Raw genomic sequence first — 15,832 nt, 5'->3', positions numbered from 1 at the left:
GAAGTGTGGTGTCATCATTTTTGCAGTGTAGGAACACGGAGTACTTTAGCATATTGCAATTAGGCCAAGAGGGGAGGATATGGCCAATGTTTTCTTTTCGATGTCAACCACTGTGCAGCACTTCATAGCTTCAAAACACTGCACACGTACTTAATAAATCAAACAAACAGAACATGATACCAGGAACTGAAAGTGACAGCAGGGAGGGAAGACATACACAGCTGTCCTGCACACAGCAGGAATCAGGGTCACCGAGCCCCTTGCTTGAGCCAGAATAATCCTCTAAGGGACTTGTACGTCAATCACCTTCATGATAGCTTGGCCAATCTTCTCCCCAAAGAATTTCTTGAAAGGCACTTCTTCCAGCTCCACCACAGACACAGAATGAGCCTTTTCTGTGAGATAGGCAGCCACCTCCATCCCTGGGGAACAGAAGCACATGAGAGCAAGTCGGTGGCATTTCCAGCAGTTCACTAAGGTCTCTGGAGCTGAATTAAAGAGCTGTCAGATGGTGGATAGAGATGTGAGAATTGTCTCTTTGCTGCCTTCAGCCTGGGAACTGTTGCCCTGGAATGAGCAGCAGCCTTTGGGCTCTGCAAAAGGGCGAGTGAGTGAGTGAACACTGCAGATAGTCTGAAGAAAGTTTTCCTAGCAAGTCGTGCTCTCAGTCTATTGTAAGCTCTAGGGGGCAGGGACCATCTTTTTGTTATACCTGTGTAACCTCACTCCTTCCGTCCCGGCACAGTTGGTTTGATCCTTAATGGGGTCTCTGCTATTCCTGCAATATGAGGACGACTGCTGCTATTCATAACGAGCTCAACATGACCCAGGTTGCCTCAAGCTGCATGGCTCCCTGCGATGGAAACTGGAATTGCTACTTTGCGATATTAACAGTATTCATAGGGTGGGTAGAAACCAAACCTTCTGCTCTCAAAAGGGCATCCTAGAGACTGGTCTTGGGGTTAAGCACAAAACCGATTATTTATCTATGAAATTCTTACAAGGAGGACACTACACAAAGGCTTTGAAGATTGAAGTAAGTGATGCACTGTAATATACTTAGTAAATGATAATTTAAAACCAGTATTGTTTGCAGGGTTGTTGTAGCCATGTTGGTCCCAGGATATGAGAGAGACAAGGTGGTGCAGTAATATATTTTATTGGACCAACTTCTATGGGTGAAATAGACAAGCTTTTGAGCTCCATACACCTGAATAAAAGCTCGGTGGAGCACGAAAGAGTGTCTTTTTCACCCACATTAGTTGGTCCAATAAAATATATTGCCTCACCCACCTTGTCTCTCTCATTTAAAACTACAACTTTATGAATAGAACTAGGAGGCCCATCCGTTCTGTGGCTGGGATCATAGTCAAGCTAACTGAATTATACATTGCAAATAAGATTCATTGTGAATTTAGCTCTTTTTTCTGATCATAAACCAATCCTGATTTCTGGAGGTGTCTTTGTTATTTGGAAGCATTGTTCAAATAGCCTGGCCAACAGATTTTCAACCTACAGGTTGTCTGTGAATTGTTCACTTTGACTATTTGCAGTTTGTGATTGGTCACCGAGGTCACGTGTTATAGTTTCTGCCTCTTGACTGGATGGATTACATTTTTAAACCAGGAGACTGACCCAAAAAAAAATAAGTATCAAATATGCACTTGCAGTCCATAGACTGGTCAGCCTAGTTGTCCATCCTTCTAGACTATTCATTAAATGGATTTACAAGTTGGCGGGTGAGGGCTGTATCCTAGAAAGCAGTGACTCAGAGGACTTAGGTGGAAACCAGAGCTCCCAGTGTGATTTTGTGGCTATACAAGGGCTAACAATCTTTAGATGTATAAAGAGGAGAATATTGAGCAGAGAGGTGCTATTACCTCTGTATACCGCATTAGCGAAACCATTGCTGGATACTGTGTCCAGTTCTGGTATTCACACTACAAAAAGGATGTGGAAAAATTGGAAGGGGTCAGAAAAGAACTACAAGAACCATCAGAGCTCTGTAAACCTGCTTTATAGAGAGATACTAAAGAAGATGTTAAAAATTTGCAGCTTAGTTTATTTCTCATTTGAATTTGTCAACCTTCATATTCCAGCCATTGGATCTTGGTATGCCTTAGACTGCTGGATTAAAGAAATCTTCTCTCCATGTAGGTACTTCCCGACTGTGATCAGCTCACCTTAACCTGCTCTTCGACCCTTGTCCTAGGATGCAATTTTCAGCAATGCCACCATTAGTTAGGAGCATGAGTCACTGCAAATCCCAGCTTGAGCTATTTTAGCCTCTTGCAGTAAGGCGCGTTTTCCAGCCTGTGAATCTCTCTCACAGTACTTCTCTGAACTCTTTCCAGTTGTTAACATCTCTTTTAAATGAACATGGTACTTCAGTGGTGGTCTCACTGGTGCTTTATGCCGAGGCAATATCACATCCCCTACTCAATATTCCCTGGCTTATAAAACCATTATGCCTGAAGTCATGATGACGATCTTTGTTACTTAAAAAATCCATTTTACTTCATAATGATTAACTCCCTCTGTTTGTAGGTATTCAAGAAGTATTAGAAGAACCTGAATAGAGTGGAATATTACTAACACAAGTAAAAAAATGTTGATTATAACAAGGGAATTTTTCATTTAAAGGAAGTCATGTGGCTGCATAAAAAAAAAAATCATCCCAGAAAATTCACTACCTCCATGAACTAGTTGTATCTTATAATGATCTACGATAGATTATTCTAGTAAAAAAGATCACAAGAAAATTCAAGGACTAGGCACAGGTCAAATATATGATTAATAGATTTTAAGGTCTGACCTCATGAATAATACAGGACGCCAAATTTCATCCAGTGATTCCTGCATCCAGTCTAATCACTTCTGATTGAACTAGAGCAAATCTTTTAGAGCAACATCTTGACTTAAAGATTTCAAGGGACGGAGACTCCACTTTCCCTAGGTAAATTGTTCTAATGGTTAATTACCCATGTGAAAAATGGGGAATTATAAAGAAAACTAGAATATAAATCTTCAAAGGGAAAATTCTGCCCAAAGGCTCCTGAATGGGATTCATGAGATGATTTTCCCAAGACCAAGGCTCACCAAGGAAAGAGGCTCCCACTATGACTGCATTCTTGCTACTGGCCAGTTTCACTATCCGGTTGGCATCTTCAGGGGTTCGGATGTTGAAAACATTCTCAACTTCTTTGCCTTTACAGCTAAGGGCTCTGGGTCTGAAAAAAAAACAAAACACACAAATTGAGGAAAATAATTTTTTATGTTTTGATTGTGGTTTTCTTATCTCTGTCCTTTCTGTTAATGAACACGTCTCTGCCAGCTCGGCACAGAGAGGCTCCAGGAGCCAAACGCACGGCCTAATATAATTGCAAGTGGCCTTCCAGCATGCCTATCTGATGCTGGCCACTGCCAGCTGTTGCAGAGGCAAGTGTAAAACCTCCACAACAGACATGGCCACAGAGGAAGTTTTCTGATCTCCAAGGCAGTTACTGACTGGCTTGTGTTCTCAAGCGGGAGGGTTTCTTTCTCTCTCTCATAACTGTTAGTCCTGTTTAAAGCAACTGTAGCTATTCTGATTTATTTGTATGCGTGACTGACCTGCCCTTGCTATCCGAGCGAGATGGCAGCAAGTTACTTTTGAGGATGGCTGTTTTCATTAGGCCCAGTAACCCATGCTCAAACCAGTTTCCTCCATTGGTGCCAGGGACAAGGCACATGAGGAGGGCAGGGCAGAGATTGTAGCCAGCCCCATTGGCTCGTCTCCTGGGTTCCCAGGGTCATGGCTGCTGCACTGTTCCTCAGGGAGCCCAGCTCCCAGCCCACCCTTCTGCTTGCCACCAACGAGCCAGGCAAGCCATGACTCCAGCTCTGGCTCCCAGGTCCTCCGCAGGCAGGCTCCGTGGAGCCGGGTGGTGGAATACAATTAACTCCCCCCGGTGTTAAAGGTGTGAAAGGTGGAGTGGCAACTGCTGGCGAGCCCCTGAAGGGCAGGAAGAACAAAACAAATTGCTGGGCCCCCAGCTGCAGCGAAACAACAAACTAGACAGCCGGAAAGCTGAATTTGGTGGCATCTTGGGGAAAAAAATGTCAAATATTGCAGCTGCACCAGGGACCCTGACTGAGACCATTCAAATCTTTTAGAACAATCGTTTCAGGCTGTCTGCAGACTCGGGCCTGGGGCACTGCCTCAGTGACTGTTGGTCCAGTTTTCAAGATGATCTCCAGTACCAAACGGGCTGGAGTCATCGTTACCAGCTAGAGACGTGTGAGATGCTGGGGCACGATGCAGCAGCAGGGTGTGTGGTGTCATTTTTGTCCTGTGGAACAGAGCTGGAGAAAGACATCCTAGAACACCCTGCAGACTGGGCATTCCCTGGGAAGTAGCATGCCCAGCTTCAAGTCCCTGTTCCATGTCAAGTGTCTGAGAACAGATCTCCCCCTCATGTGAGTGACCGAACCACTGGGCTATGGGCTTTAAGGGGGCTGGTTTCTCTCCCTCATGACAAACCAGAGAGAAAGGGCTGGTCTTGCTCAGACACCTAGCACCAGGAGAAAGGTCATGGATGGGAGTCCCCAGTGGAGACAGACACTTTCCTCCAGGCCAAAGTTAAGTGCCTAGTTATCTGTGAGGGGATGCATTTAGGTTCCACCCTCTCCGCTGCATTTCTGATTGGCTAGCGTCGGAGGCTCCCCATTCAGTTTGCTGGGTTCTGTGAATCCCATTCTTAGGCACCTCATTCTCCTGCTGCATTGCACAAGGAGCCAGGGCCCCTAACTCAGGTCTGAGGAGTCTGCTGGGTGGCAGGCAACTCAAAATCAGGCATTCCAATGCTCAGTTTGCGACACCGAAAGTCCTCTGTGGATCTAGCCCGCAGGGATCTTAGGTGGATCCGGACTTAGGTCACATCTGAAAATGGGATTTAGTGTTTTATGTAACTTAGGGACTTTTGACATTTTTACCCAGGAGCTTACTGATAAGGATTTGAAAAGTATTTTCAAACCACACAGTAACATATAAACATTTAGGATACGAGAGTCACACAGAAACTTGGGCAGGACAATGCTGAGTAGCACCTGCCTGACTTTTAGGTGCCTGGAAAAGTCACTGGGATTCACAAAGGCTGGGTTCGGCTTTGTGACTCAACTGCCCCAGTTTGGCAACAGACTAGTTACCAGTCTGTATGCCAAGACAGGCTCGTTTCCCCTACAATCACCATCTTCATGAGCTTTCCCCAAAGGGGGCCATGTGGAGTCTCTGCTGAAAACAACGAATTTTCTGGTGGTCATGGTTATTACGGGACGTACACGTGGAAAATATTTTAAGAGTTCTGTAACATGTAGGCTAGTGTGATCCAAAGCCGCTGGAGGTGAAACTGGTCACCTGGGGCAGGGCACTTCTCAGAGCTCACTCAGTCCAGGGTGAGAACAACTGACATTGTCCAATCCAGCCCAGCCAAGTGTTTAATCTAGACTAGGTGCAGGCTTGGGGCTGTACAAAGAAAGAAGGCCACAAGATGGAGGCGACACTCAACCGGTGTGAGCATCTCATGAAAAGGGGGATTTCAGCTCTCTCTACTGGGGCGTTTGTGTTGCCAGCAGCTGGTAACTGGAGATGAGTTTCTCCCCTGTGAGCACAGGCAAGGCTTCCTTGCTCTGTACGCAGGCAGTAGCAATTCACCCTCTACCCCTTGGGTAACCCCACCAGTGGCACAGGGGCTCTACACTGCATGGGGAGGGACAGAATGGAATTTACAAAAGCCAGCTGAGAGAGCAGGGAGCCACCTCTGCTAGCCAGTGAGAGATGCTGCTGAGAGTGGGGGAGGCTAAGACCTGCTCAGAGCTCAGCACCTACACTGGTTCGGGGAGGAGGTGGTAGTTAGGGCAGGCTGTCGGAATGGGGGAAACCCTCAGGTCACGTCCTCCCTCCACCCGAGAAAGAATCTGCACAGGGCTCTGGCACCTGTCAGCTAGGTGCCCCAGATACTGGGCTCTGGGCTATTCTGAGATGGGGGGGCCTCAGTCTTTCCTGGCAAAGCTGTTCCACTGGATAAATAATGAAACAGCGTGCAAGCATGAGAGAGATGCTCCGGTCCGGTCACCAGAGCACACACGTGGGAGACCCAGAAACCAGTTCCCCCTGCTCCCAGGACTTTTTAAAATTATTTGTCCATAGTGGAACAGCTTCAACAGAAGACATTGAGGGAGATCCTACATGAAATTAGTCCATTGCTCCAGTGGAGGGGGGGGAACTTGAACTGGGGGTCTCCCACAACCCAGCTGGGCTAAGTTTTGAGGGAGGTCCTCCCTCCTCCTCGGCCCCTGACTGTTTTGTGTATGTGCATCTATAGGGAGCCGCTCCAGTAAGCATGCACCAAATTGGGCCCTGCCGGCCTGTTAGGCAGAGGAACATCCATCTTCCTCTGGGGCGTGCTTTGCTCTGAGGGTTCGGCATGCCAGCTGCCACTGAGGATGTCAGGACCACAAATATAGGCACCAAGGGGACTTTTAATGGAACATTGTAGGTGACGAGCGAGTTTAGGCACCTACAGGGGTCAGACCTGAAGCAGAACTCTGTGTAGCTCCATAGCTTGCCTCTCTCCCCGACAGAAGTTGGTCCAATGAAATATATCACCTCACCCACATTGTGTCTCTGATGTAACACATACGACAGTTCAGAAGCCCAGAGACACAGACAAACATTCAGAAAGGCAGCCCTATTATTTCCAATCTATTTTCATTTCTTTGGAATGGGGCGAGATGTTAGAAGAGTTACAGCAAAGCAATAAAACCATCAGAGACAGTCCCTGGTAACTCCGAATTACTGTTCTGACTTGGGAGAAGAATTTTTCTAGAGTGGCCAGGTATGAAGAGCACAGCCAAATCACATCAAAAGGCGTGAAGAGTTTATGAACACTTTAAACACACATACCTCAGCTAGAGAATTGCCGGCTTTAGAACCGGGTAATTGTGTTTGTGTCAAACTGATTGGAAAAAAAGAATGGAGAACTCCAACTGCCATAAATGAAAAGAACCAAATCACCCAGATCATGTGTGATCAGGACCAAAAGTGGGGAGTTCAACAGAAACTGTCGACATCTACAGTTTTTTCCTCAAAAAGAAAAAGACGACTCCAGGATTCCAAACCACCCACAGACAATCGTTGCAATTGATGAACAGCCAGATGACCCAAGCTGTTATGCATTTGGGCCATGCAATTAGAAAACCATTATGATTCACAGACACTTACCAGACAGGTCTGTGCTGTACTTTAAGGATAGCTCGATAGTGTAAATTTTGTAAATGGCAGGAATGCGAAAACTTAAGGGCGGAGATGTAATGGCTTGCTAAACAGTGTTATACTGTTCAGTCCATAGGCGGCGCCGTGTGTGAGCTAAGTTAAGATAGTTATGCCATTCCTGGCAGTGCATTAAAGCATTTTATCGTGAACACATCTGGGGTCTCTCTGGGAAGGAAGCTCTGTAGTCAATCCATATCTGGGACAGAAGCCTGACCATCTAGTAACAGCCCTGAAACATACCAGGTATAAGGTGTACATGATAAACACACATTAGTGTTACCTTCAATTAAAAAAAAAAAAAAAGTGTTTTAAAGATGACAAGAAAACAAAAGATAGAAAAATCAAATACTCTGTCAATTTGAATTTCTATGTTAGTTTGATGCAGACTGGATCCATACATACAGAACCCCACTTCAGAAATTATTATTAAAAATTTAAAGAGCCTGTCATTTTATTTAAATATAATTATTTATTATTGCAAAATGGATAACATCTGGGGCTGTGATGTTTGCCTCACTCAGTACTCCACACAAGCTAATCAGGACAATTATAGGGTAATTATTTGTACACATTCTAAAAGTTACTGAAGTCAAAGGGAATCTTTCCAATTGCTTTAATGGGTTTTGAATCAGGCCCTACGTGTGCTTAAGGATATTGCATAAAAGGTTTTTTTTTTTAAATATGATTAAAGTGATGTACTCAAGTCAGGAAATGCCAAAGTTGTACAATCATAACCTTGACTCCATTTGCATTATGATACATCCTTTAAATACATACTCAGAGATTCACAGATCGCCCATTTCGTTCACTGCACACTGTCCCCACAGAAGCATCATTTGAAGTGCAGGTTCGACAACGTGCAGTGAACGAAATGGGCGAATGTAATAACAGAGGCGGAGGTCTTGTGGATCCATGCTTCATTCTGGGTTAACTACTTTTTGCAATCACAACAGTGTAAACTCAGTAAACCTATTGAAGGAAATCTATTGACATTTTGACCTGAAATGAACAAGAGGAGTTGGACATCCAAGTCCTGATTATGATACCTCCATGATACATAACCACCCCTTCCCCTCCCACCTACAGACCCTGTAGGTGCCTACACATACTCAGCACTTCAGTTTTTGTTGTAAAAGTTCTCGGCATATATGTGTCTTCCTCTGGGCATGCACACTGCTGTCCCGCTGTCTGTGTTTGGGTGCCTACCTCGACCCCAGAGTGATTCAGAAACCAGGCGAAGACAGGCATTTGGCTATCTGAATTGCATGCAGAGCCTGATCTGGTAGGCGTGCTCAGAAGTGCCTTATCTGTTTGGGTGAGTTCACACAAAACAGAAGGAGGTAGAGGACTTCCCTCATAACTTTTAGCCCAATGGTTAGGACACTTACAAGAGGGAACCACCTAAGCTGGCCAATGGGAGATGCCAACCAGAGGTGTGTTCTAAGCCAAGCCCTCTTTGTCCGTGATTTACCCACGGTTACTTTGGTTTATTACACACATTTATTCATCATTCATAAATGGTTTCTGTGAACAGTATTTTAACGTCTGCATTGGCCATCAACTATTGCTTCAGTAGTCACGATCAGTCATTATCCACGGTTACCACCCCCAGCTGCCCAATTGGTAACATGGTATTCTTCTTGCTTCCGTGTTGGACTGTCCAAAACACAGTTTTCAGGTTTGGTTGCACAAACCTTTCCAGTGTGAACGACTGGTCATGTGAACATATTCAGACCAGGATGCTTAGATCAACACAGTCCCGCTTTCCTTTTCCGCAAATACTCTTGCAAACAAAAATCCCCCGTTCAGATGGTTAATTCAGTTCCAGCGTTCGGTTGCTTGGCCTGGATTCACAAAGGTACTTAGCACACCTCACTTTTCAGTGCCTAGAAAAATCAAAGCCTGAGTTCGGCTCAAGGCTCTAGACAATGAATGGGGAGAGATAGGTTCCTTAGACTGTGGTTCATAAAAGCCAACATGCTCGGCAGGGAGCCGGCTAAGCTAGCCAATGGGAGATGCCAACCAGAGGGGGAGGGTCCTAAGCCCCACCCCTCTCCTGGAAATAGGTGTCAGAGTCTGGGCTACTGGGAAGCGCTTAGTTCTGCTAGCGATGTTCAGCTGTAAACCCTCTTTGGAGTTAGGTGCCTAAGGAGTTTTTTGTGAAGAGGCAGAAGTTTCCTCATTGGGCCGAGAGAGAGAGAAAGAGAGACTGTACCCTCGTCGCTAGTGCATTCACCCGGGATGTGGGATAGCCAGGGTCCAGTCTTTCTGCACCGACATTTCTTTAATGGTTTATCCACAATGGCACAGCTTCAACAGGAGAGAGTTAGGGAGGTCCACAAGAGAATAGCTCATAGCTCAGTGGTTGGAGCACACACTTGAGAGGTGGCAGATCCCCCTAGTTTCATGAGAAGGAATTTGAACAGGGGACTAGAACTGGGGGTTTACATCCCAGGTGAATGCCCTAATCACTGAGCAAAGAATTAGGTAGCTCCTCCTTCCCTTCCCCTCTCATTGGCTAACCCCTGTGCAAACTCACCTGAGGGGCCCAATCTGAGAGGCATGCTTTGAGCACACCTACCCGATCGGGCCCTGCACACAGACGAGGTGGCCACACACTTTTCTGCCCTGAGTTCACAAACTGCGGTGGGGCTTAGGTGGGAGATAGGCCTCCAGAGAGTGGCAGCCTGTGCGTCCCCAGAGGCAGAAACGTATGCATCAAGGTAATTTTTTCCACTGGAAAAATATAGGTGCTAAGTGAGCTGAAGCACCTACAGGGTTCGGTGGGATGTTTTGTGGATCACAATGGAGCCTAAACTGGGATTTAGCCCCTAAATTTGCGGTGTAGATGCCCAAGTACCTTCGTGAGTCCAGTCCTTTATCTGTAAGCATAGGCACCTTATGTTCTAATAAGGGTAGAATTTGTCTTGGTGTGTATTGTGTAGGTTTGTAGCTTACGTGTTTCCAGTTGCTATCAGCAGTTTGTTATACTCCATCTTAAATCCATCCTTGAACACAGCTATCTTGTTCTTGACATCCACAGCCGCAACCTGAAATCATTTCTAAATAACGTTAAGGGGCAAAATCTGAGATGCTTTATTGAAGATAACAAAGAGATTAGCTTGGAGTGGAATAGCCTGGAACAGCCTAGGACTGCTCTTATCTCAGAACACACGGGCAGCCCCGCCTGGTACTCTGGGCCAAATTGTCCATGTATCACACTGCATTAGCTCATGCAAGCAACTCATTCATTCTGTTTCAATTGTGAATTAATTTGTAGCTCATAAAAATCAGGGAGGGATCAGTACTGGTGAAAGCAAGGAAGGCTTAGAATGGGTGAGTGCTGTACAAAATTCTCCAGGCAGCTCAGACAGGCTCGCCTGCAACATGGTTTGCTATTCCAGTCTTGGGTCCATTTTGAACTGGGCAGTTGTAAAATGGGTCCTTGGTTCAGTGCTATCTGTCGCTCAATATTCAATTTGAACAGAGAAATAAAAACAAAGGGCTATGAAACATGGGCCCAAAAGAATTTCTGGCATTTCCCCTAATTGAATCTTCATAGAATATTAGAGTTGGAAGGGACCTCAGGAGGTCATCTGCTCCAACTCCCTGCTCAAAGCAGGACTAACCTCAGCTAAATCATCCCAGCCAGGGCTTTGTCAAGCCGCAGCTTAAAAACCTCTAAAGATGGAGATTCCACCACCTCCCTAGGTAACCCATTCCTGGGCTTCACCACCCTCCTAGTGACAAACTTTTTCCGAATATCCAACCTAGACCTCCCCCACTGCAACTTATGGGGATGCCAAATTGTTTGAAAACAAATATTCACTGGGGGTGGGAGGTGGAACAGCTGAATAAGACCCTGGGGTGAGAATGGACAGTGAATTAGACATGAACTTGCAACATGGGGGATAGATGGCTTGTATATATAAAAAAAACCCACAATGCAAACACCAATGTTTGTTTGGCAAGTGACTTTTAAAATCTGCACAGGTTTTGGTCCTTCTTTCAGACTTTATTCTCTGAGTTTCAAATTGGTGGTCTGCTGACCAGTTCTGATTTCATGCTATGAATCTGGGTCACATTTATCGTCATTCTTGGGAGCGTTTAGTTACCTCACCCGGGGCCTCCATGTGATGACAAATCAGTGGCTGTGCCATCACTGTTTCTCGGGGTGGTGCTAGTGGCAGTTCTTATGGACTCATCTCTCTACAAAAAATGGGGGCCGTGCTTACAGGATGGGGGGCTCTATCCTGGGATGCAGTGACTCTGAAAGAGACTTGCGGGTCATGGTGGATAATCAGCTGAACATGAGCTCCCAGTGCAATGCTGTGGTCAAAAGAGAGACTTTTCCACTATTCCCCTCCCCTCTACTTTTGGACAGTAGCTACATTCACTCTTTCCATAAAGTGCTTTTACTTCTTTAGTTTTAAGGGATTCTTTTCTCCAGTGTTGGGTCTTCCAAGTTTTACTTTCAGTTGTTTTAATTTCTCTCCATCAGTGCAGACCTTGCATCATTTATTTGCCCTTCCTTAGACCCCAAAGGTCACCTAATGTAGTGAAGAGAGCCCTGTGTTGGCAGGAGGGAGATGCTTTTGAACAATCATTGCTAAATGAAAACTAGTCAGGCCAGCTCTCAGAGTCTATGATGTTTCCATGCTAATGGAAAGACACTCGGGGGGCTAGATCCATAGGGGGGCAACTGAACTGCAATGCTTAACAGTTAGGCACCCTGCCACACACTGGAATCCACCGTTAGATGCCCAGGCTTGCTGTACAATGCACAGGGGGGAGTTTGTCACCTAGGAACGGGCTCTCCAAAAGCCAGCATGCTGAGCAGGGAGTCACAGAAGCTAGCTGATGAGAAATGCCCAAGCCCCACCTCTCAACAGGTTATAGGCATCTAAGTGCAGGCCAGATAAGCTGGGGTTCCACTGAGCATGTTCAGTGTGAGAACAGCCCCAGCGAGCGTCCTGTCTTGTTAGAGAAAGGGACTGGTCGCTGTTTGCTAACAGCAGCTTTGAATAGCTACAACCAGCGGGCGGGGGGGCTTGTCATATTAGAATCCTGTTGTGAAGTGAGGGCTTTGCTGCAGCATTTGGTAATGTTTCTGTAGAGGCAATTGGACCGAGCCATGTGTGACTGTACAATGCAAATGCTGTTCTCCTTACCTGTGTTTCAGTCAGGACCTCAATGTCATTGGTACGGAAGAATTCCTTAGGGCGCAAGGTGATCTGATCCAAGTGGAAATCCATTGACTGCAACAAAGAAGCAGTTTTGCTGTCAATAATGATGTGAGGGATGTTTGTGAATTCCCAATTATGTCCTTCACACGTGAGTAAGAGCCATTTTCCCAGCACTTTTCAGAGATAGCCTGAAATCTATCCTAGCAATAACCTGGTATACAGGAAATCTCTGAAGGATCCCTATTGACGTCAATGGACTTCATATTGGGCTTTACTTCCTTTCATATGAACTCACGCTGCAGTACGAGAATTGACCACAAAGGAACACAGGAAGGGAAGGCTTTTGAACAGCTGTAAAGTGGAAGCTCAAAAGACATGGCATGGAACAGCACCGAGACAGAGGGGCAAAGAGAAGGGTTATTTCTGGAAAGGGAATCAGTTATCCACCTGAGAGGAGAATTTTCTAGTTACTTGGAGCACACAGCCCAGTAAGAGTCAAAACACAAGGCCTTACCATGCTCTGTCTGGGCTATATGTATGTATGCTGGGGGCAGCACCAATGCTCCAAGTGCAGCAAGCCGCATGGAAGCAATGGTTGGAAGGGCAGGAACCCAGGATTGGGACTGAACTAGGGCCCTCGTGAATTTTGCTTCAACCACCATTGCTCCCAGGTGGTTTGCTGCACTTGGAGCATTGGTCCAGGAATCTCCACTGCTGTCTGCCACATGCTCCACTTGGCCTGCCAGGCAGAAAGCATTCTCTTCCACAAGAGATGCTGCCCACGGGTGGCTGGTGAGATGGGCCAAAAAGAATGTCATGTGCAAGGACCAAAGAGTTGCTCTGGGTACCAGGGCTTGTCAGACAGAACAGAGGCTCTGGCAGATGGTATAAGACAGCAAACACATGCTCTGCCTGGACTGTATGTTTCCATCTCCCCATAGCCTGTTAGGTTCCACCCCATCTTTCTCAATGCCTGCCCCAAAAAGGATAAAATAACACAAAGGTGAAAGCAATAAGCCAACCTAGCGGGGAAAAGGGCACTTGCCCACCTTCACCATAGAGACCGTGAATCCAGACGCACTCCTGGGCATTCCCTGTCTGCTGGAAGGGAATTCTTACACATGCGTTAGCAAAGAACCTCCTGATAGGGGCCTTAAGGCTTTCCAGGATGCCTTGTATCCATTCAGCATACAAGAGTTGTCAGCCCAAATGAGAAACCTCTGAGAAGCCAGGAAAAATCCAGTATATGTGAGCCTCTGCAGGCAGGGGTACTTCTCTGGAGAGGTTACAACCTGAGTGAATTTGCCTAGTCACCCCACCACCCAGTTCTTAGTTCCTGGAGGAGCTGTGGTTATCCTCCCCCATGGAATTGTATACAACCCCTGGCCCACAATGATACATAAACTTAATACAGTATGATTGTCAGGAGACCGAGTCAGAGCAGAAGGCAGGCCTAGTGGTCAAGTCTAAATATCAAAGCCCCTGGTCAAAGCAGTGTCAGAGCCGGGGGTCAGAAGTGAAGGTCAGAACCCAAATGCCAGTGCAAAGGGTCAAGACAGAGCCGGAGCCAGGAACCAGAGCCAAGGATCAGAACCAGATTACTTGCCGTCAGGGAAGGCAGAAGCGGGGCTGGCTGCAGGCAGGAGCAAGGTTGGGTCTAGAGTGGAGCAGTGCAGGAGCAATCAGGCAAGGCTTGACGCAAAGCAAGCAGCGAGAGGCAGGAAATCCCCAGGGACGTGTGTTGAGCTGCCACGGAGCCTCTGCAGCTGCTGTGCTAAAGAGCAAGCCACCCGACTGCATTCGTCAAACAGGTGGTTCTGCTTTGCCCTTATTGACTGCCTGGTGTCTGGGCAGGTGCAGCTACAAGCCCTAGTTGCTGACAAAGATCTCCCAAAGATATTGCAGGAAATTGCAATATCTGTCACAACAGTGTAGGCAGGGCATTGTGTGGCCCGGAAAAACCCCGGTCAAGAGGGAGAGAGGTGTGGGTCTCTACCCAACCGTGGTAACAGCTGAGGAGCTGGAAGCCTGGAGTGGGTGCCTTTGGTGGATCGCGGAGGAGGAATACAGGTGCAGTTGCCCTGAAATGTGACACCACCTATCAATGGGTAAGGAAAAAAGCTGTATGGTGATGGGGCCTTCAACTGGTGTGACACAGGCTGAAGGTCTCATGCTGCCAGTATTAAAACCTTATTGGATTTTCTACATATAATTGATGACAATTGCCTAACTCAAAACATGCTGCCTCTAACATGGGGGGAGCGGATTCTCTGTTACACCTTGTCTTGACAGATAAAGGATGACAAGGCCCGGTAGTCCCTGGAATTAATTTTATCAACGTTGCATCAATGCAATAAAAAGACTTTGTAGTGGTTGGGAGACCCATTGTCCGGTGAAAGAAACACTCTTGGAGAGGGGGATCCCAGTGGCTGTTCAGGAAGAATATGAAACACTCTGGATGATACAAACCTTACTTAGCTTGGGTCTGTCATAGGGTAAGTGTCTGTCCATTGTGCACATTACGATCCTGTCCGAGAAACCTTCTTGTCTTAAGGTTTCTGCACAAACTAATCCAGCAGCGCCTGAGAAAGACATAAGGCCTGTAATTGCTACACATATATTTGATTTAACAAGTGAAAAACGTTTAATTGCTCTGAGAGCTGAATCAGGCAGGCAGGGAGAGGTTTGAGCGGCTCCATTCCTCTTACTGGGAGGTTAACTCTTGAAACCTCTGCTCTCGCCGTCATCTCCCCATCCTGACTCTGATGGGGTGATGTCAGCAGGGCCCCCCACACAGACCCCTCTGCTTGAGTGAGGGGGGGCTGAATCCCGGCTCCCCTGGGACAGATCCAGCACAGGTGACGCCAGCAAGAGAGCAATGAGGGAATCCCTGGGCTGGGAGAGGGGATGAGGAGCGTTTGCAGAGTGGTGGTGGGTAGAGACTGGGCTCTGCAGAAGAAGGGAGTGGAAGGGAGATCCAGTGTGGGTTCTCTCTTCTGGGGAAAATTTGAAGGGGGCTCTGATGATGAGGAGGGGCGGCAGTGGGGGAGCTGCTGGGTGAAGAACAAGTGTTGGGGGAGCGGCGTATATTGGGTATGGATTGATACTGATGGGGTGGAGCCGCCGGTGAGTAGCAGTCAGGGAGCAGGTCAGGGTGTGTGTGCTGCAGAGACAGGCCATGGGCGGGGGCAGCTGGTGGTCCTGCTGCTACGGCATGGGCTGCAATGCCGGGCTCCCTGTGGCTCGGCCCAGCAGCAGCAAGCGCTCAGGTTGAACCCCAGAATTAGCCTATTGTAGCCAACACAACCGGGAGGCCAGGGGTGGGCCTGGAGAC

General features: G+C 47.0%; 1 protein-coding gene across 1 annotated transcript in view; it reads right to left on the bottom strand.

Annotated features, from left to right (window-relative positions):
• The window catches only part of AIFM3 (apoptosis inducing factor mitochondria associated 3), a 45,183-nt gene that overhangs the window by 15,706 nt on the left and 13,645 nt on the right, over window positions 1-15,832 (bottom strand). The window contains exons 7-11 of the mRNA XM_067549945.1: window positions 14,968-15,080; window positions 12,484-12,570; window positions 10,271-10,362; window positions 3,100-3,230; window positions 307-422 (exon numbers count right to left, since the gene is read on the bottom strand). Of these exons, the coding sequence (XP_067406046.1) occupies window positions 307-422; window positions 3,100-3,230; window positions 10,271-10,362; window positions 12,484-12,570; window positions 14,968-15,080 (539 nt within the window). The remainder of the gene's footprint in view (window positions 1-306; window positions 423-3,099; window positions 3,231-10,270; window positions 10,363-12,483; window positions 12,571-14,967; window positions 15,081-15,832) is intronic.

This window comes from Emydura macquarii, unplaced genomic scaffold (genome assembly GCF_026122565.2).
Source record: "Emydura macquarii macquarii isolate MOO-44397 ecotype Brisbane River unplaced genomic scaffold, CSIRO-AGI_Emac_v2 contig_1254, whole genome shotgun sequence".
Classification (NCBI taxonomy): domain Eukaryota; kingdom Metazoa; phylum Chordata; order Testudines; family Chelidae; genus Emydura; species Emydura macquarii.
This window is presented reverse-complemented; position numbering and strand designations above follow the sequence as displayed.